This window comes from Sarcophilus harrisii, chromosome 5 (assembly GCF_902635505.1).
Source record: "Sarcophilus harrisii chromosome 5, mSarHar1.11, whole genome shotgun sequence".
Taxonomy (NCBI): domain Eukaryota; kingdom Metazoa; phylum Chordata; class Mammalia; order Dasyuromorphia; family Dasyuridae; genus Sarcophilus; species Sarcophilus harrisii.
Window position 1 is genome coordinate 186,194,125 of NC_045430.1, and position 23,498 is coordinate 186,217,622.

Here is a 23,498-nt window from a genome sequence, read left to right on the forward strand (position 1 = left end):
GCAAAAACTATCTAACACAAAATCCTGATTCAATGTCAGTAAAAGAAAATAATGACAATAGGGGGAGGAGCTGAGAAAGAGGACTTTTGCAATAGTAATCATTGCCCTTCAGAGGACAGATTGATGTCATCTGAACCAAAAGACTTCCAAAATGATATGCCTACCTCCAGGAGAGCAAAGACTAATAATCTTCACTGAATGGTTCTGTATGTCAAGTTGTTAAATGGGGGGAAGGGGAGTTCAAGTTTAGATGAAGCAATCAATAGAATGAAATCATCACTTTAAGCAAACTTTAAGATGTATTTATACAATTTTAGGATGACCCAGATTAGCATACTTGATGTTGGAGTCTTAGAGACTCCATTACAGAGACATGTCAGGAACAAAGATCTTAATAGCTTCCCTGTGGCATTCCTGTAAAGAAGGATTTTTAAAAATCAGCAGAAATAAAGAATTTTCCAGCTGGAAGCATTCATAAAAATGACTTTGGATAAGCATCATTTTTTACTGATGAAGAAAATGTAGCTGAGAGAGGTTAAGTGTCTTGCCCAAGATTAGAGAGCTAGTAGCTGGCTGCAATTGCTTTCCTAGTTTGTTCTGTTTTCCTAAAGCAGTTTGTTTGTGTTCAAATGAGTTTCCCAATCAATAAAACATTAAGTACTTACTACATACCAGCCACTGTCTTAAGCACTGAGAGGAGAGAGAGTGGAGAGAGAGAGGAGAGGAGAGGAAAGAGATAGAAGATAGGAAAGAAGAAAGAGAGGAGAGACAGACACACAGAGAGAAAAAGAGACAGAGAGAGAAAAAGACACACACACACACACACACACACACACACACAGAAAGAGACAGAGAGAGAGCGAGAGCAGGCAAAAGACAGTCCCTGTTCTCAAGAAGTTCACAGTGATGGGTGGGGGGGAGACAATATGCAAAGAAATATTTAGAACATATTCAGGATAGAGAACAGATAGTAGAATCAAGGTAGATTGGGAAAGGCTTCTAGCAGAACATGGGATTTTAATTAATACTTGAAGGAAGCCAGAAGTGGAGATTAGAAAGGACAGTATTCCAAGCATGGTGAACAGCCAAGGAAAATGCCCAGAGTCCAGAGATAAAAGTACTTTGTATAAGGAATATAGCAGGGAAGCCAGTATACTCCAGTAATCTCAAATCCATGGCAGAGATTAAGATATAAGAAGATTGGAAAGGTAGGAAGAGGCCGGGTTACAAAAAGCTTTTACTGACAAATCAAACAGAAGAGTTATTATTTGATCCTGAAGGAGATAGAGTCACTGGAGTTTATTTTTATCATGACCTTCAAATCCTCAATATCTCAATACTTATATCACCCATGCACTAGCTATATTCTTTTCCCCTTCTTCATCATGATTCCTTTGGTAAATCAGTTCAATTCTACACTATTCTTCTTTCTACTTCCCCTTTACTGTCATCAATTTTGCTCTGCCAAGTTTCAACCTTGGATTTCTCTTCCCTTTCATAAATATACTGCTCAACCAAGTTGAAGAAAACCATGGTGCCATGCTAACTGGATCCACTACAAATTTGTGTTATGCAACCTCTCCCATGACTCCTCCCCTTTACTTCTAAGAATCTTGCCTCATATTTCACTAAGAAGCCATTCACTAAGCCTTCCCTCTTCTTCCTTTCTCTTCATCTAACGTGACTTACAAGCCATCCCCAATTCTATTTTCCTTCAACCTTGTCTAAAATAAAATGGTAGCAAGGGAAACTCCTCTACATGCACAAATGATTCTATCACAATTTTATCTTTTCCATTAGACTGTCCTTTCTATCATCCCTCCTCTCTTGCTTATCTTCAGGCTACTGGTTGCTTTCCTGTTGCCTATAAACATGACCATGTGTCTCCAGCCTCAAAATGGTGCTTCATAGTATTCTATGACTTGGAGGGTTGTGAAGTATAAGCCTAAAGCAATAGTAGTTGTAAGGGCTTGAATTATTTGTTTGCAATCCCCTTCTATTAGGCTGTGATGTGCTCATGTGATAGAGACCCCTGAGGCGAGAAGAATGGCTGTATTTAATAGTGGAACTTCTAATGGGTTAAGAGGGTGGAATCCAACAGGAGGTCAGCAGCCCCCTAGTTCTAGAGCTGGGGAGAGGCTTGAGTGGTAAAAAGCTCAGAAAAAGTCTACAAAAAAGAAGACTTTTGATATAATGAAAAGAACTATGCTGTAGAGTAGGCCTTTTTGGACAACGGGGGTGTGGTGACCTTGAAAAGTTCCTTCTCGTACAATATCTCGTCATATTCCAATGAATATTGTTAGGAGCATTGACTCTCATTTGCTCTATCTACTAGTAATATCCTATATTCTTTTTCCCTTTGGTAATTACATTTCGTCTGCAGGTTGCTGTCTCACTTCCTCAAATACTTTTTGTTAGCTCTTTACAATCTGATTTCTGATCAAATCCTTCAACTGCTCTCTCCAAAGTCACCAATGATCTTCGAATTGTCAAATGTACATATATATAAAACCTTTTCTTCAATTCTCATCCTTCCTGACCTTTCTACAACTTGGATGCTGAGAATATCTTGTCTAAGTTTCTATGTTCCTCTTTCTTATCTAACTGCTCCTTCTCAGTCTCCTTTGCTCCACTTTCACTGAGGTTTATTATAGCTAATAGCAGAATGTACCCTCTAAGGCTATATCCAGGGTATTCTTCTCTTCCCTCTCTCCAATTTTATTGGATGCTCACAGCAGCTCCCATAGTTTCAATTATTATTTTTGTGCTGATGATTCTTAGATCTACTTATCCAGTTCTAACCTCTCTCCTGACCAAAAGATTTCCACTTCCAACTGTCTATTAAACTCTCAATTAAAATCTCAAACTAATATCCCATAGATATCTTACTCAACATATTCAAAACTGCACTCATCTTTCTTCCCCAAACCCTTTCTCCTTCTGAACTTCCATATTATTGTTGAGGATATCAATATCCTCCCAGTCACCCAGATTCACAACTGAGATGTCATCCTCAACAGCTCACTCTCCTTTCATTTCCATGTCTAATCTGTTGCAAAGGTTTGGTTGATTTTTTTTTACCTTCATAACATCACCAGTATATATCCTCTTTTTTTCCTTAACATCACTGCTACCTGGTACATTCTCCTATCACCTCATCCCTGGATTATCTAGTTGGTTGGTCGCTTTACTTCAAGTCTCTTTCCCTCCAGGTCACCCTTCATTTTGCCAAATTACTAATCCTAAATGCAGATCATACTATATCACTTACAGAAGTGTTTATTGGGAAAGCTGTTTGGAAAAAGCATGGTAATATGATATGAAATGTATGTCTATAGCAAATTAAATGGTCAAAAGTAAACAGACAAGAGTTCTATTTGCCAAAGTAATTGTGTATCAGAAAATCTTTTCCCTCAAATCCCAATTTTTCACTTTTATTCTATCATAATTCATGCCAAATAATTTCATTGTTGCTCATCTCTAGACTTATCTTCAGGGAGACTAGATAAATATGAAGACAATTACAAAAAAAAAAGGAGAGAAATGCCCTATTTTTTTTTTTTTTTGCTTGTATCATTAAAATAAGTGAAGGAATGGGTGGAAAAGACAAGTAACAGTATGAAACATAAGGAAATAATATAATAAAATGTGCTTAATCTGCATTCCACTAAATCAGACTGTGGAATAATTAAAGGTGGACTAAGCTAAAGATTTCTTGTGTCCCATGAGTTTGCTAAGAAAATTATAAGGACAAATATTTGCCTGACTTATTCAAACCATTTGAAACATTTTTTTAAAAGGACTCTGGGTTATTAATGGTGATACTAATTATAATGGATATTTATCTACTCATTAAAGTAGACCCAGCAGGACCTCTCTTTAGGGACATTTTGCTAGCAATTAATCAAAATTTACTTAAGTTCTTGAAAGTAATGGTTTTCCCCTTTTGGAAGGAGATAGAAAGGTGTAGACTTGTGATTTTTGTCTGTGCAAGGAATTCACAGGTGTGGAAATTCTTTCCACCTGTGTGATCAATACTATTGCTGAGTTGTGAAGGAATTGATTGTTTGCCCATGCAGCAAATACATAACAGACAATTGGTGCCTAATAAATGCTTGTTCTCTTCTTTTTCCTTCTGCCCTCTCTTCCTTTCTCCTTTTCTCTCTTCCTTTCTTCCTTCTTTTTCTTCCTCCTTTTCTTCTTTCATTTCTTCCATCCTTCCTTTCCTTCCTTCTTTTCTTTCTTCCATCATTCCCTTCCTTTCTTCCTTTCTTTCCCTCCTTTATAAAGTAGAGAAAAGAAAGAGCAAGAACTCCAAAGGAGTCCAGAGCTTCCTATCTTACTCAGCTTCAGATAATGATAAAAGAACAGGATAACTTTTACCGAGCTTACCAAGCAGCATAGCATGGGCTATTCACTATTCTTGACAACGTTTTAGCTTCATGCCAAGGACAACTGGGTTCAAAAGATATTAGATCCTTTAAAATGCCTCTTACTGATTTAGGGCATTTTAAGCCTAGGATGGCCTTCTGTAAGCCCTTTCTCTTTTTCCTTCTCCCTCTCCAGATTTATACTAGGACAATACTGCAGGCTGACTGCATGACAGCATCTCCTGTGAGGAAGTACAGTAGAGACACTTTGAAAGTCAAGAAATAATAATAATCATTAATAAAAAATAATAATTACCATTTCTGTAGCACATATTATATGTCAAACACTATGTTAAATGCTTTATAAATACTATTTCCATGTGATTCTCACAACACATTAAATGATTTACACAGAATCTGGGAGTAGATCTGAACTTAGGTCTTTCTGATCTGAGACCCAGTGCTCTAGGCCCTTAACATTTAGCTACCCAGAGAATGAAATGAATAGTTGATAGAGATTATCTTAATATGTGATGGCCCAAGACTGAGAGCTGGAAGATATTTTAGAGATTAGCAAATTTAATCCCATTACTTTATGGATGAGGAACCCGAGACCTAAAGAAGATGATGCCAAAAAGTATATATAAAGTTAGTGGCAAGTACAACCCAGATCCCTAGACTGCCATACTCTTTTCACTTTACCAAATTGCTTCAATGAATAGTATAAAAAATATATAAACTAAGGACTTTCTATCTGAATGTATTAAATGTACTACAGGATTTTGATTCATTTAAGGAAATACTTTCAAATGAGTATTAAAAATAAAATTAGAATTTTTCTAAAAGAAAATTTGGGGGTTATTTCTTATAGTACCATTATTATGTTTTACTGCGTGCAGGTTAAATTGTATTCTGAGCAGTTTAGCATATCAGGTCCCTGGTACTCTGATGAAAATTTTTCTATAGGTACTATGAGGTAGCATGTTGTTAATTCATTCAGCAAACATTTCTCAAAAACATACTATGTGCCAGGCAGTATGGAAAAAGTAAAGAAAAAATGTTTCATCTCTCAAGTAGCTTATATTCTTTTGGGGAGTGGTGGTGGACCAGAGTGTATGTAATATGTACACATAATTAAAGACAAAGCATATCAAAAGCAAAGACAAAGAATTTGAGGGCCAGATAAGGGTACTAGATAAGATGGAAAGATCAGTGAATTTGCAGTCAGAAGACCCAAGTTTCAATAAAATGTAGCTTTGACTATCTATTGTACCACCTAGCTGTCTTGTACATACACACATATACATACATGTGTGTTCACGTATATATACATATATATGTACACATGTGTGTATATGTGTGTATGCATGTATATATGGGGGGGGCAGAGAGAGATAGAGAGACAGAGACAGAGACAGAGAAAGACAGCCAGAGAGAGAGAGAGAGACAGAGACAGAAACAGAAACAAAGAGAGAAAGACAGAGAGAGACGGACATACAGACAGAAAGACAGACAGACAGACATAAATCGGTGGGTTGCTTTTGTAAAATATTGGAAGTAAATAAATTTGACAGATGGAAAGAAGGTAAAAGGAAAGGTAGGAAGGAAGGCAGGTGGGAGGGAGGGGAAGAAAGGAGGGAAGGAAGGAAAGGAAGGAAGAAAGGAAGGAAGGAAAGGAAGGAAGGAAGGAAGGAAGGAAGGAAGGAAGGAAGGAAGGAAGGAAGGAAGGAGACCCTGGAGATACAAATAAGTGCAAATAGAAAGACAATCCTGGCCCTAAGAAGCTTATGTCTGAATGTATAAGGTCAACCCAAAAGAGGAGAATGGGGAAAAGATGACAGAAGTCTTGAATGTAGCCTAAAGTAGACTAAAGAGTGGCTTGTTCTAGTCCATAAAATTGAAGGCCCATGAGGAAATAAGAGGAAAAGAGAGCATGTCTTGCAGAAAGATATTACAAGTTGAGAATTTAATTGGAATGCTACATTTAATCATAAAATTCTAAGCATTTAGAAAAAAATATTTTTTACATTAAGATGAAAGTGGAAATGGTATAGATATGATGGAGCATCCAATTAAAAAAGTAGGGGTGCAGGTCTAAGACTATAAGACAGATAAAAAGATATAGATGAGGAACCACCTTCATGAAGATGATAGCTAAAGTCATAGTACTGGTTTTCAGGAGAAGTTGGAGAGAAAGCAGAGAAAAGGTCCCAAATATGTTATTTGTGATGACAAAGTCAACAAACTTAGGAGAACAACAAGAGACAAGAAAAGGATGTGAGAAGTCAGGAAAGGTATGTTTTAAATTGTTAACTACTGATCAGGGTATTTATTTTCTACTTAACCCTTGGAACAAGGGAAATGTTATGTATTGTGTGTATATGATTATGTAATATATATGTATATAAACATAAAGTATATATATACATATATAATAGAAGTAAATAATCCTGCTACATTATTCATGAATAATTATACATTTGTGTAGGAGACATGTTATATTATTGTTTTTCTCATATCTCCAGGGATTAAACTTTCCTTAGTAGGTATTCACCAAGTGGCATCTACACAAGGAGAAAACAATGCTTAAATAGAGTTAATTCACTCACACAAGGCAATTTTTGCACCCCTTAATCTTATTTAACTACCAAAAAATTGTGATGTATCTTCCAAAATAGGATTCACTTGAGGACTAGAGCAGACTAAAGGTCTTCACAACATCGGCTTTCTCTGCTATCAAAAAAACTTAGAATACCATCTCGAGGTAAAGTGAGACAGCAGCTCATGTTTCATTCTACTAAAGAATACCAACACTTGTATAGCATACACATTATCAAAAATAAAATAAAGCCCAAAAGGAGTCAAAAATTTGTAGCAGAGAAAACAATTGCCAAATTTGCACATTAGAGTTCTGCCAAGAGATGGATTGTGTAAGCTAATCATTTGTTAGCTAAATTAAACCTTCATTACAGGTATAAAAATGTTGACTAAATCTGCAATCCCTACTTTGGAAATGCAAGCTGTGTGAAAATCAAGCACATTATGGCAATAAAAGCATATTTTCATTTACTGACAATAATGAAGTGAGAAGACCTAGATGATCAGGCTTAAAAATAAAAGTATGAACAATCATCTATTTAGGGCAGCAAAATATAATAAATAAAGCACTGAACCAGGAGTAAGGAAAACTATATTTTAATCGTTACTACCTCTTATTGCTAGCTTTGGAAAATTATGTAGGAGCTTGCTAAATCTTAGTTTTCCCATCTATAAAATGGGGACAACTATTGTTTTTCAGTCATGTCTGATTCTTCATGACTATATTTGGTGCTCTCTTAGCAAAGATACTGAAGTGATTTGATATTTCCTTCTCTCGTTCATTTTATAGATGAGAAAACTGAGACAAACAGGGTTAAGTTACTCACTCTGGATCACACAGCTAGTATCTGAGACAATATTTGAACTCAGGAAGATGAGTCTTTCTGACTGCAGGGCTGACACTTTATGCACTGTGCTACCTTGCTACCTGGGGACAATAATACCTGCCCATTTGATGCTATGGTGTTATTGTAAAATCAGAAAGATAAACTATGGAAAAGTTTTATGGTGCAATTATCGTAGAAGCTTCTCAAGAGCTGAGGTAGAATCTCACCAACCAATAAGTCCAAATGACTGGAGGCCAACTAAAAAAAATAAATTTATTAGTATGCTAAGGAAGAATGTTCACTGGTAGCAGCTTCAATTTCTTAAGATGCAGATTTGGATTTTATAGCTTTCTAAGTTCTCTTAGAGTGTGTAACCAGTGCAGTGAATCATCAATATCCCACAACAGAAAGGAAATGATGGAAAATGTGTAATCATTGGGGTCACAGAAGTTGCTAAAGATCAGCTTTATCTGTGGGAAAATATTTTCTCTGTGATTAGTCTCATTAGAATTCTCTTTTTGACAGGAAATCTCCCAGATGGGAGGAGCATCTTTTGAAACATGATTATTCTCCTTCATCTTGTTGTCAAGAAGGACACTGAAAGTCTCCTTTTAAGCAACCTTATAACTCCAATTCTTTGGCCTTGAAGGTTACTCTTTCTGGAGGGTATACTAATATAAATGTCAGAATTATAATTTATTAACAATAATGATGATGATTGTTCTTTCTTATTTATGATATTAACACTTTCAATGTTTAACTCAGAGAGTTATAAAGAACGTAAATTGAAAATGCTATTTTATCATTATTATTGTTAGGTCATCATTATTGTTACACACTGAAGACTTTAATTGACTTTAATCTTTTAATGGGATATATATATACATATATATATATATATATATAAAGTATTGATTTTGGTATCACAAACTGACTAAACTCTTCAATTCCTCATATGTTTAAATGTAGTTGAGAATACTAGATTTATTGTCGAAAGCTCAAAGTTCAAATTCTGATTCTGGTACTTGCTGTCTGAAAGTAGGATGTTGGATAAGTCATTCTCAGTCCTTCATTCTCTTCATCTTTAAAATAATTAAGTTAGACCAGAAAATTTCTAAAGTTTTCTAATCATATATTTTGTGATCCCATGAATATAAATGCTATTTGCCTCAGTTTTGTATAGATTTGTATGTGTCCAATCACACAGTATGAAGACTGAAGCAATTAAACAAATCAGAGGTATTCTGTCTCTCCTACCAAAGACAATCATTTTTCTGATGATATCAAACTAATTATTTTGCTCATTTCATTCCAGGATGAGAATCATTTTAAAAAAGTATAATATGGATTTTACATTTTATCTCCCTTAGAAGAAATTCAAGAGATGACAATTTTTATTCCCCTTACTCTCACAACATTCTTTTGTAGTGAGCAAACACAGGTATTATCAGTTAGCCTCATTTTCTATTAAGAGTTATAGAAGAATTGAGGTTAAGATTTCAAAATTTCAAAAAAGTATTAGGCTCTAAAAGTAAAAAAAAATATATTTGTTTTATATAATAAAAATTCACAGAATCATATATAATCCTCTTTTTTCTATTCTTTTTGTTTGAAGAAATGTTCATATTTATTGATGTTTTCAAATTCATAACAATGAAAAGAAGTTAATAGACACAATGAAAGTATATCCTTCTTTATATACGTTCATATATACATACACACACCCAAGATGTACACACCCGTACTTTTGCACTTTCTAACAACTTTCCATTTCACTAATCTGAGAGAACAGAGGCATCTTCTGAAATATTGGACATTGGCTTAGGACAGGATTGTTTTGTCCATGCTTCTTGAAAATGATCTTGTTATAGAACTATACTGTTCTCCATTAAGCATACTATTCTCACATCATGACTTATATAAGGGGGTGTCACTAGCAGCTTTCTAGCAGTTATGAGACTTGGCTCACAGACTCCTGCCCAAGTTTTAGCGATTTAAGATTGCACCCATAATAAAGAAAAAATGGAAATAGAACAGAGGAACCAATCAAGCATGACATTTTGTCTAATTTTCATTAGAACCAGAAAGATTAAGTCTATTAAGCCCTACTTTAAGGAGACTTGTCATGATTGTTCAATGTCACAGAGTAATTCAGAGGCAGAACTGAAAATTGACCACAGCTTCCAAGTAATACATCAGTAAAACAATGATTTTTCATAAGAAGGATTTCATGTATCAATAAACCTTTTGAAAAAAAGTTTAAAAAATGAATTCAGATTTACCCAAAGAATGATTGCCTTTTTGCCTAGAATATATGATTTCAAGCTGGGTCAGCAGAGACATACTGAGAGACATAATTTAGCTGAAGGGAACAATTTTCTACTGTCATTGTTACAGCTTTTGCTTAAAAAAAAAAAAAAATTGGTCCTTCTTTGTTTATGCTCCACTGCTTAAGTTTAATAGACTTTCCTCCCTTGCAATTCACAACCATCATTTTGTGGTTATTCTCATCAGCCTAGTGATGAAGACTCTAATTGTTTTAATTAATTCTGAAATTCACCAGCAGGAGCCAAAGAAAGGAATGTCAAGGCCTAACTATCTCAATTCTATTGTTTTGAGAGGAAAACCAGAGTGAAAAGGGACTGAAAGAAGGAGGGGAGGGAGGAATTGACATAGTATCCACATTTCCCTCTACAGTAAAATAAGCAAAGTAATTAAAAGGCCTGCCATCCTGTAATTACCGGGGAGTCCAGCATTACAGACGGAACAGGGCCTTTGTTACACAACAAACATTCATGCTTGTAATTTAATATGAATAATGGTCCAGACACAAGAACAAGCCTCTGTTAGACTGCTATCACAAACAGCCTGTATGCTGCATTCACTGGGTCATCATCAAGGGCATTTCTTTTTTAACCACAGAAAACTACACTGAAAGCCTACATTCAAGAATTAAATGAGAGCTTCTACTCAAACCCACTCCCCTGCCGTTATGGGTGCATTTTGCTTCTGACTTGTACCTTGGAAAAAAGACTTACCAGTATTCTTTCTCTCTCTTCCTTCTCTCCCCACAAAAGAGTGACAGAGACACCCACACCCACACACACACATATTATCTGAAGCAGAAGATATTTGGTAAACTTGAACCATCTCATGACTCTTAAGAATAAGGCTTATTTGCCATTGCCCAAATGGTTAGCTAGATGGTCAGTCAAAAGAGGGACCATCCATTCATCTCTCATTTTCTTTTTCTTCTTGGTAAAATAAGAATGCTTTGAGCTGCCAGGTGAAAGAGGGACAATGGATAGCATTCCCTGCCTGCCAGGAGCACATGATATCTGTTTCTCTTGTGTTTATTCTTATCTTAGGTAAATGAGTATTCCAAGATGAAAATACTCAAGCCACCTTCTGCATTCAGGAGACCCAGAAGCCCCTTCAGACATCCCACACTTACTGGGGGTGGTAGACACTGCTACTAGAGCAAGAGTGGCCAATAGCAAAGGAAATACCTGAGGACAGATGTGGAAGAACAGCCTTAATGAGAAGTGGTGACTGATGATGTATTAGCACTATTCCCCTCCTATCATTACCAATTACTCCTATCATTACCAAATGAGAAACTTAAGGGCATATAGGTGGTCTAAAGTGGTTGGAGACTGGGAAGTGAGAAGCCTAAGCATGTCTTGGTAAAAAGTGAACAACAGTAGATATAGACAGAAAGAGTCTATAGCAAAAGAAATGCTGCCTATGGATTCTAGAAGCTAGCGATGTTCAGAATACAGCAAAAGTACAACATATCAGTGGAACTTAATAAAGAATATACAAAAGGAGGAAGGGACTTCCAGTGCCAGACGTCTAAGATGTCTCTTTGCCACAAGTGCTAACTATACTTGGACCTCACTAACATTATATTTTAAGTTTGAGTCCATTTTTCTGATGGATTCATATGTATTTGTGGAAAGCATACTCCAGTCTTTTGAAAAGAGATCTTTTTGTTCCAATTATTCTTGTTATATCTGCTCAGTAAATTCTTTTTGTAAAAGGGAACAGATTTTATCTGGTTGGTCGATAATTCGAGCTACACTACTGGGGTCTCAGAAGTTACTGTATTAAAACCAACAAGACTTCATGGTTATCCATAAAAGACTGAGAAGAGAAGGAGGCAATTGATAACTGTGAGAACCATCATCTTGAGTACAAGTGTAGGTTGAGAGAAGTAAACCTAGAAGAGGTATTAATTAGCTTAAGCCCTGTTTTTAATCTCATTAATCACAAAATGAACATTTGACTCACCTGACAAAGGGCACATAGAATCAATTCTACTATTCTGGTACATTGGACTTTCAGTCTAATGGATCTCACTGGAGCACAAAATTCAAGATAAGATGAGCATATTTGAGATCCTCTTTAAGGTGGTTTCATTAATGGAAGTACTGGAAAGTCTATATCATATACAGTTTCATGTCCAATAACTGGATGATGACAGTACATAATTATTAAATTATATTGTACAAAACTGTGTCTGTAGACAACAGGGTTGAAGACATAGGATGAGAATGAGGAGGTGGGTTGTAGTCAGGATAGGTAGTCAGGAGTAAAAACATAGCCTTGCACTACAAACAGGACTTCTTGTATCATGTTATGCTTTATATTACAATCATTTGTTTTTCTCATTCATCAAGGGAACATAAGAGAGACTAAAACTGTAATTAAAACAATAGATCCCACTGTCATATCTAGGGAAACTGATTTCATTCTGCTGATTCTCCTTTTTGGTTTATTTTTAAATTCACATATATACATATATATGTGTATATACACAAATATATAGATATGTACATGTGTATATACACACATGTACATATATATAAACATATATATATATATATACATATACATATTCCTATATTCAGAGCCTATATGTAGTTTTCTTTCCTAATTTTTGGTATATAAGAAAAGGAGAGTGAAGAAAGCTTTAAGTCAGTTGTATGAAATTCAATAACATACTCTTAACTTACAAGCTTCCCGGAGCTTTTCTTTGTCATAGTGCAAGCCTTCATAGTCTTGTAAACTAATTCTGTTCACTCGGATCCGTAGGCGGTCTGGGACAGAATGGGGACTGCAAAACAAGAAAGGAAATTAGACAGAAATAAATAATTCCTTGGAAATGGGGGTTCATAGGCCTTGAGGTATTCGTGCTAGTTTTTTCTCAGTGACTGGGGGAGAAAATTTTTGCAAGAATTATTATTTGTCATAACATTTCATTCATCTGAGGTGGGGGGGTCACTTATCTAGCAACCTCAGGTATTTGGGACATAAAGAGTAAGCACACATAAAAGATTTCTGATCAACCAATATGAAGTCTGAGTCTATTTACCCTGGATTTTCATATAATTCTAACAGTGTTACCTGTTTTGACAACCCACTGTGGAAAAGACCAGAGTTGACATCAGAACAATGAAGGAGAAGAGAGAAAAAAAACTACCAAAAAAAGATGTAAGAACTCCCAAAGTATATTCATCTGCTGACCTTTAGAGTACAGGAAACTAGATCTAAATCACTAGCTCTTGAGAATATAATAAGCTTGGGTTACAAAGAAAAGATTATGTTGATTATATTCTTTTTGAGAAAATAGGAAAGCATACACTGAAATAAGTTTAAAAGATCACACAGCATAGTTTTTTGAAAAAAATAAGGTGATTATGGACACATATTTTAATTATTTGAATTCACAAGAAGGCTTGTTAAAAGAGGGATTGCTATACTTTCTGTAATATCCAATCCATCCCAGTATATCTGAACTCAGATTTCTCAGATTTTTCTGGATTTCATTTCCAAAATAGTCATCACAACATTGTATGGATGAGAGATTTAGCGTAGGTTCCATAACTAATCCCCTATATCTATGTATTTTCTAATATGTTCTAATATTTTCCCACTGCTCTCAGAAGAACATTTATGATGATATTTCTCAAAAAAGCATACTGATTTTTTGTTGTTCTTCAAACTTTAGTTCCAAATGTATCTCCCCATTAAGCTGTCCCCTGTAATAATTTTACCTTATTTTTTTATCTTTTGAGGCAATCAGTATTAAATGACTTGTCCAGTATTACACAGCCAGTAAGTATCAAGTTTCTGAGGTCACATTTAGACTTAAACCCTCCTGATCCAGGGTCAATGCTCTCTCTACTGTACCACCTAGCTGCTCCACTAATTTTAAAAAGACAAAAATAATTCAGCAAAACCAAGCTACATATCAATTAACTGTGACCAGTATCAGTCAGTCAACAAGTACTTATTAAGTATCAGTAAGTCAACAAGAACTATGTTCCACATACTAAGTGCTGCATATAACCAACAAAGTTGAAAACAGCCTCTGCTTTCAGGGTCTGAGTCCAAACATGCAAAAGAGTATGTATAAACCAAATACATACTAGATAAATTACAGATAATCACAAAAGGAACACACTAGCATTAGGGAGATAAGGGAAAGTGAGAAGGGTGGATTTTAGCTGAGACTTAAAGAAATCTAAAGAAGTCAAGAAGCATAAACTAGGAAAGAGATTATTCCAAGCATAGGAGACAGCCAGTCAAAATCCAGGGAATTGGGTGTTGGAGCCACATGCAAAGAGTAACAAAGAGGCCATTGTCATTGAATCATAGGGGAATAAATTATTAGAAGATAGAAAACTAAGAAAGGGGCCAGATTATAAAGGACTTTAAAGGTCAGAGTATTTTTATATTTAATCTTGGAGATAATATAGAAACATTCAGTCTCTTGCATAAGGGATCAGAAAGGCAACAGACTAAATATGTGAAAGTAAAAGATGCTTGGTTTTAGAGGCTAAGTGACATGGAGGATGTGGAAAATCATAGTGCCTTTGACATTAGTAGGGAAGTTAAGGAGAGTAGAGAGCTTGGGGGAAGTGTGAGGGAAGATGATGAGTTTTATTTTATACATACTGATTATAAGGTAGAAATGTGAGACCAGAGGTCTTGTATCAGCATATGAAGGCTAGATAAAGAAATGTGAGAATCATCTCAATAAAAATGATTATTGAATCTATGAGAGCTGATGAAATCGCTAAGTGAAATAAAAGGGAGAAAAGGAACCCATCATAAACTCTGGGGGCCCACTTAGATTCTCACTTTTAGGGGAAGGAGCATGATCTGGATGAAATCCAGCAAATTAAGCTAAGAAGAAGCAAGTGTCTAAGCAGGAGGAAAAGAGGAGAAAAGCAATGTTATAAAATTTTAGAAAGAAAGGAGTATCAAGAACATGATGACTGATAGTGCTAAAAGATATAAAGATGTCAAAAAGGATAGGAATTGAGAAAAGGACATTAGATTTGGTAATTAAGAGATCATGATTAACTTCTAAAAGGAAATTTTCAAGTGAATGATGAGATTAAGAGGTAGATAGTTATGTTAAGAGGAGAATGTGAAGAAAGTGGAGGCACCAATTATAAATGGCTTTCTCCAGTTTAGTGATGAAATGGAGGGAAAAAAGAAAGGAAGATAGCAAGAGAAGGTGGATGGGCCAAATAAGAGTTTTTGAGGATGGAAAAGACATGAGCATGTTTGCAGGCAGTAGGAAAGTACTTAGTTGACAAGGAGAAAGACTGGAGATAAGTGAGAACATAGAAATGATGGAGAGAACAATCTGTAGAACAAGAGATGGGATTATTTTAGCACATAGTGGGGTTGTCATTTTATGTGAGATAACAGTGAAAGAGGAGATGGTGGCAGAAGGCACATGCATTATGTAAGAAGGGGGAAAGAAGAAAGAGCTTTCAGTGAATGGCTTGACTTATTACTAAATTACTAAAATGTGAGCCAAAGTTTTCAGCTGAGAAGGTGGGGGAAGAAGGAAAGTTGAGGAGGAATGAAAAGTTTTGGAAAAGTTTTGATGGGGAGTGGGATAATGAACAGATTAGTAAAATGCTGCAATGAAGGTCCATTTGGAATTACATAACAAATTCATTATGGATGAAATAAGCATGGTTTTCTGATTTATCTCTAGATTTGTTCAGCAACACATGAATGTAGCAAATGGAGGAGATAATTAAAGGTTGGAGCCTGGCAGGGAAAGATTGGTGAAAGTATGAGTAGAAGGTCAAGGGATGCAAGAGTAGGAAAAAAGTAAAGAATTGAACTGGATGAACAAGATGGAGAAGGAAGGAGAGTATAACCAATATTGGCACTATTACAGGTCTACCAGTCCAATGAATAGTAAAGGGCTCTTTCTTTAACTCTTCTATAGAACAACTTCTTGGTCATTATAATTATGTAGTATTCAAATTCATTATTTTTGTTCTTCCCCTTTACATTATTGTTGTCATTGCATATGTTTTCCAATTCTACTTTACTCTGCACCAGCTTGTATAAATCTCCCCATAATTCTCTGAATTCTTCATATTCATTTATAATGGTCCCTCTGTCAAGGTTTGAATTGGCTGTCTTGTGAGGGGGGAAATTTTGCCCTCTGAAATCACTAAAGACCCTGGGAAGACATTTATCTAAAAGACTATTATATATTGTTTCTAACTTGCAATAATATTCCATTATATTCACAGACATAGTTTGTTTAGCCATTCCCTAGGACAGAGAAGCCATACATGATACTTCTAGTTAACTGCTAACACAAAAATTATACTGACATTTCATGTCTCAGTGACTTTTATACAATAAACTACAATAAAATAATTTTTATCTAATAAATCATAAATATTCCTGAATTGTGAAAGAAAACCAGGATTGTTAGAGAAAAGTAAAGGGTAGTATATCAGAATTGTAAATGTTGTGATAATCTCCTAATTCCTTCCTTGCCTCTCACAAACAAAAAATGAGGACTTTAAAAATCCTTTCCAGGTAGGGAAGAAGAAGAAGGAAGAGGAGGAGGAGGAGGAGAAGGAGAAGTGTTTCAGAGAATTATAGATGTCTAGGTAGATTGTTAAGTTTTTCTCATTCTCGAATTTTAAACTGAAAGAAGTAAAAACATTCCCTTTATGGTATAGGCACATTTATGCACAGAAGTACACACATTTGCACGTGTGCACACACACATGATAACTACATTCTGATTAATTTTCCTTGATAATACAAACTCTGATACCAAAGCACACATCCAGATACATATTCCAAAGATAGTGAGCTGATAGATGAGATCAATGAGGATTGAGAGGGTGGGGAAATGAAGGATTAAACAGGTATGTTTTTAAGGGGAGAACCTAGTGCTAATGGAATAAATAGATATAAAGATAGGAGAAAGAAGAAGGCTGGGGAAAGAGGGAAAGAGTGTGATTGAGTAGTAAGTAATTTGAATCATCAACAAAATGACCATAGGATGTTAACACAAAATAGTAGTTTCTGATATCAAACAAGTCTGCTTCCCTCCTGTGTCATAGCCCAATAGTTTTACAAAGACAAAAAATTACCTAATTTTCTACCTGAGCCGATGAACTCTTTTAGCTCCATTTTCATAGACCTTGCTATCTTCTCATTGGAAGCAGGAGAAAAATGAACCATAGAAAAGTTAAAGTACAACTTGGGGTCATCTTGTCATTATCCTAAAAAGGTAGAAACTATTTCAGCTATTTATGCAAGGCTGTAACTATGGTAGGATTTTGTTCAGGCATAGCGGATTTAGAGAACACCAACAGCAGTGGAAGTCTTTCAGCATCTTAGAAATAAAATTGTCTTTGGATCTCATTAGCAAAAATAATTAACTAATTTAAATAATAAGTTTCCAGATTGGTGGGCTCAGATGAGCTTCTCTACCCCAAACTCCTAGTTGAGGGCATATTTCCTACTGCTCAATCCAGATAATGATATGAAATACTCCTTCTAGGTACAAAAATTTTTAGTTATAGCTTTCCTTTTGAGGTAATTTTTACATGGAATATATCAATAAGAATTAAAATTACTATATTTTATATGTGTATATATAGATGATATAAATGCACATATTTTATATACTTATTTATTATACATGTTACATGTTATGATATAACATATAATTAAATGTTATATATTTATTTTTATACACACACATATATATATATGTGTGTATATATATATATATATATGTTCTCTTTCCCCAGTGGAATGGACAGAGAGTCACATTTTTGTATTTATTATTCTAGTAATTAGAACAGTGTAAACCCACTAGGATTACCAAATGTTAAGTTTGATTGGTTGATTCAACAAAAAATATATGTTCTCCCTATGATTTGTGAAGTTATGGTAGCTAGAGGGGATGTGGGGCTGTTGTGTAACAAATAGGACTGTACTTTATTTGAATCTTAGGATATCAAGTGTTTAAGGAGCCTTAAATCCCCTTCATTTTAAAGATGAAGAAGCTGAGAGGTCCATTTAGGAGAAATTAGTTGCCCAAAATCATATGGTCAATAAGTGAATTATTGTTGTTGGTCCTTTTCTTCTTGAAGACTTAACATGACATCAAGGAGGTAATGCTATGACATGCAAGTGATTTAATTGAGGGAGGGCTATGCAATATCATCAGCCTCCCTTTCTACTCTTCAGCCATCTGGGTCCAGATTAGCACAACTGGAGATGGCCCTGTATGCAGTGTTCAAGTCTTTAAAAGATCTCAGTTTGACTGAATTGAATGACAATTCCGTGATTACAGCTAATCACTGAAGTGCATTATAACACATTGAGAGCTAAGAAGGCAATTAGCTGGTCAGCAAGGAAGAGGACTAATACTCCTGATTGACCCAGAAACTGCAATCCAGTTGGCTTCCTTGATTCAAGGCTTCTCCTAAACTATATCTCTGATGGTGGATTTTCAATACAATGTGGATTTTCACCTCTTAATGTTTTGTTCTGCTTAACTGAACTTTTTGGTACAAACATTCTACTAAGAGAAAGGATATTGGAACTTGACATAGATATAACAATAAATAAAACAACAGCTCAAAAGAAAAGAAAAGATGAGAGAGTGAGGAGATGAAATAGGCTTTTGTAAGCGTTTTGTTGCTGCTGTTTTTAATGCAGTTATTTGCCTGGCTCCCAGTATGTGCACCTCTCATCGTGATTTCACCTCCTTCTATTTCTAATCCAATCACGTCCATTTAGATCCCACCCACCTCACTTTCTCCCTGTTTCTTACCTCACATGCAATAGATTAGGAAAAAACTAAAAGCTTAGAGGAATAGAAAAGTAGGTTGGATCATGAAACTTGTTGAAAGGATTATCTTTCTTTTATTGAATATTTCTGAGAAGGGGCAGCATCCCATTCTTCATTTAAAATCTAAAAAGCTACATTTACATTAGTAAACTACCCAGGCTAATTTGAGACTTAACTGACCAGTAGCAACAGTTAAATCATAGAATTCCAGAAATTAATTAAGGCAGGTCATCATGGGAGGAGAGGATTGAGTGGTAAGACCCACTCACTTTCAGTGAGTAAAAACCCAACTCCCATGGTTTACAGATAAGGAAAATGAGTCCCATGAAATAAAGCAATTGCCCAAAGTTACAAGGGTAGCAAGGAACCAAACTAAAATAGGAGCTCAGTGCTTTTAAGTCTAAACTTAGTCTTCTTCTAACAATCCAGATGTCATTCATTTATTCAGCAAGCAATTATTAAGTACTTTTGTGTATAAGGCACTGAGGATGCAAAGAGAAAATCTCTATCTTCAAAAAGCATATATTCTACTTGAAGAAATAGTACATACACAGACAAATTAATGCAAAATATAAAAAAGAAACATAAAGGTATTGGGGAAAAGAGCAAGGAGAAATGCCTTGAATGGACCTAAAGATGCTAAGAAGTGGAGATGATGAGAGGGTACACTGCAAGAATGGGAGGCAGCCTGTGCAAAGGTACAGAGGTGAAAGAATTTCACGTATAGGGCACAAAAAGTAGAAATCAGAGCAAACAAGCATTTATTAAGCACCTACTATGTATTAGGCATCAAGCTAAGTAGTTTATAACTATCACCTAATTTGATTCTCGTAACAACTTGGGAGACAAGTACTGTTATTATCTTCATTTTTAAATTGAGGAAACTGAGGCAGGCTTAAGTGTTAGATGACTTGTCCATAGTTACCCAGCTGGTCAGTGTCTGAGTCCAAGTTTGAATTCAGATTTTCCTGACTCCAGGCTTCAACGTCAAACTGCCTCAACTTCACAGCAGTTTATTTGCCAACTCAAATATGGGCTGCATATTGATTTGTTGTTGTTCAGTCATTTTTTAGTTGTGTCCATTCTTGGTGACCCAATTTGGAGTTTTCTTGGCAAATTCACTGAAATGGATTGACATTTCCTTCTTATTTTACAGATGAGGAAACTGAGGCAAACAGGGTTAAATGACTTGCCTGGGATCACTCAGTAAATGCCGAGGTCAGATTTGAACTCAGAAAGATTAGTCTTTCTTACTTCAGGCTCAGTACTGTATCCACAATGCCAACTAGCTGCCTCTATAAATGATTCAGAAAACCACAAATTAATATTATCTAAATTGTATAATATTTAAAAATTTTTGTTAAACATTTCTCTCTCATTTGGGCCCCTTGAGGAGTTTTTGCCACCTCCGACATAGGCCATACAGGAGAGTAAGAACAGAAGTAATATAAAAACAATCAAGATTGTGAATTCAATTCAATGAACCCTCCCATTTTACACATAAAGAAACTGAGTCCCAGAAGGACTGTCATACATTTATCTAATGAATGGTAAAGGCCAGACTCAAATCCCTAGTCAAATCCTATTCCCTAGAAGACTGCTTTTATAACAGGGAGCTTCCTCCATGGAACAGTACTCTGTCTCAACTGGCATTATAATTCTCCTCAGATCCAGATCACCCTATGTGCCATTTTATAGGCTAAGTAATAAGATGTTAAGTGATAAAGAGAAGATGGGAGGAAGAAGATGCACACAGGAGAAATGAAACCCACATAATTCAATTCTGTCCCTTTATGTCAAAGTGTGTTAGTATCAGAGCAATTGCTGGCTGGCTGAGCACTAAGGACAAATCACAAAGCTGTTTCTTCTTGAAAGCTGAGGAACAGCATTGCCAGGTTAGGAACAGACAACAGAATTTTCTGAAATTAAATTTTACCAGGGCAGTTAGTAAAGCAGAGACTAAAAGCTTGAGGGATGAAAGTGGATTTACAGCTCCTCTGACATCTAGCACAAGTTATTCCTGGACTGATTAAATCCCCAAAGTTGAGATTGGTTGATTTTCTCCTACATCACCTTATTGAACTCCCAGTGAGGGGAGCTATAGGAATAGCAGCCAATTTATACCCTAATTTGTCATCTGACCAAGTATGTTTGGTCCTCATATTTATGTAGGTGAATATTTTCTAAACCTCAACTTTCTCTTTCAACTTCCCTAAATAAAATTTATCTGTCTCTTTTATTTTATTTTTATTTTTCATTTTTGAAGAGAATCAATAATATCATTGGGTAATGTCTTGACTTCTGGGTAACTAGATTTAAGTTGCACAGTCGTCAGTCTCATTCCTCCACAGTCACCAAAATCTAGTGACAAGACAAAAAATCTGGATAACTTATGATAACACAGGATGCAGTGGATAATTTTGGCCTCTCTGATGTCCAAGCACTCCACAGAACCTACTTTAGCCACTTTCATGGCTACTGGGACAAATTCTAAATCCTTCATTGAAGACAATAACAGAACACAAGCCTTTTTCCAGTTGAGAGGAATAACCAAAGCCCTCTTTTTGAGATTGACTCAAAGGGAGATTACTATGAGACAATATGTGTAAAATAGGATTTCTGCTAAAGAAAACAAAGTGTGGTGAAGGCAATTACTAGGACAAATAGAGAGAAAGGCCAGGTTGTGCTATTTGAGAATAGGAGGTTAGATTGTTTTACAGAGTAATATAGAGAAATATAAAATTAAAGCTGAATTTTTCATTTGCTTTTTTTCTGCATGTGTCATCTCTTGAACTGCTGATTTGCTTTACTTAATAATCAAGTTTCCATAGATCTTTTAAAAAGTGATTAAATTTACCAAGTATTCACCTGATATATGCCTTGTCAAGCATGTTTCCCTACCACCATCTGGTGGCAGTGAAAAAATATTACAGGGAAGAGTAGAACCACAGACAGGATGAAATTTACCTTTAAAGAGCATTTTTCGGGAAATTTTTAATATATATAATTTCATAGAAGTGGTTGTAACAACCTTGGGAGATACGGAATTCAGATTTTATTGTTCTCCATTTTTATCAGAGAGGCTTAGGTGACTGACTCAGTTTTTTTAGGGGGGACCGAAAGCCAGATTTTCCAATCCCAGTGCATTATAGGAGTTTTCTATTAAACCATACTATTTCTCTTAAAATCCTTCATTTCATTCAAACCTCCTTTCAGGGTTGCAAGTGAGGATTATTAGGTAGGAAATTGTGTAATAAGAGGTTTGAAAAGAATAGCAAGTTTATATAGAAAATTTACAGTTTCATACGCAATCATCTTTTTTATTGCATTATGTAATGGAAATGTTTGTTCTGTGCCATAAAATAAAAATGAAATTTTAAAAAAGACAAAAAAAGCATTGTACAATTTTCCAGCTTAATATCTTGATTCAGTTATGGATCAAGTACATTGTTTGATATATATGCCATTAGACAAATGACATGGGTTGTGTATACAAATGCAATCTGGCCAAATATGCATTTTCATTCACTTTCGAGTTCTCTAGCTTCCTTCACGTTCCATCTAAAATTCCATCTTTACAAGAAACCTTCTTTGACCTCCCTTAAGATTAGTACCTTCCTTCTGCAGATCATTTTCAATTTATTCTATAAATATCTTTTTATAAAGAGCTTTTTTTTTCCTTCCTCATTAAGCTGTGAGCTCTTTGCATCCCCAATGTTTCTCACAGTTTCTGACACCTAAAAGGTGTGCAACAAATATTTTCACTGTTTGTTTTACAGAAATTAAATGTTTTCTGAGATATAGCCATTTTAGGATACATCTTCTTCAACTTTCCACTCATGGAAGGAATCATCCATAACCCTTTTCCCCTGCAACCATATACACCCATTCAACTGCTGGCTCAAAAACATTCAAAGATAGGGAATTTACTACTTAACAAAACAATTCATTTCATTTTTGAAAATCTCAACTTATTTTTAAAGTCCTGTCTTTCATTTAATTATTTTAAATTTTTAATTTGAACTCATTGTATCCAGTTCTATAGTGAAAGTCTAGGCATACATTTTAAAATATTTTTATATTAAACATGCCTTTTAACATTCTCATTTCATTGAACATTTAAGCAACTATGGTGACTGTTATTATTCTAGTTATTAAATTGAAAAAAATAGAAATTGGTGGAAATCTTTCTGTTAGACAAAGGTTACATTATTTGAAGCAGCCTTTTTTCTCATTATAATCAGTGTGTCTCTTGACACAGCAGTCTTGTGCAGATAAATATAACAGCACTAATCCAGCATCAATAACATATAAATTCTGAATTACATTTTTAATAGTAGTGATAGATTTACACTGATGATCATTAAAAATTTACACTAATGATGGATTTGGTCTGATACATTCAGACTTTCTTGCCTATTTCCAATGTAACCAAAAATACAAGTTTCAAAAGCAATTAGATATTAATAATCTACTATGATACAAAAATGAGAGGTAATACTCTTTCTAGGGTAAGATGAATGGTGTAATGGAAAGAGAACTAGGCTTGTT

The 23,498-nt window shown here is 35.1% G+C and overlaps 1 protein-coding gene across 1 annotated transcript in view; it reads right to left on the reverse strand.

Moving 5' to 3' along the window:
- The window catches only part of DGKI (diacylglycerol kinase iota), a 552,148-nt gene that overhangs the window by 146,729 nt on the left and 381,921 nt on the right, over positions 1-23,498 (reverse strand). The window contains exon 22 of the mRNA XM_031939143.1: positions 12,814-12,914. Within this exon, the coding sequence (XP_031795003.1) occupies positions 12,814-12,914 (101 nt within the window). The remainder of the gene's footprint in view (positions 1-12,813; positions 12,915-23,498) is intronic.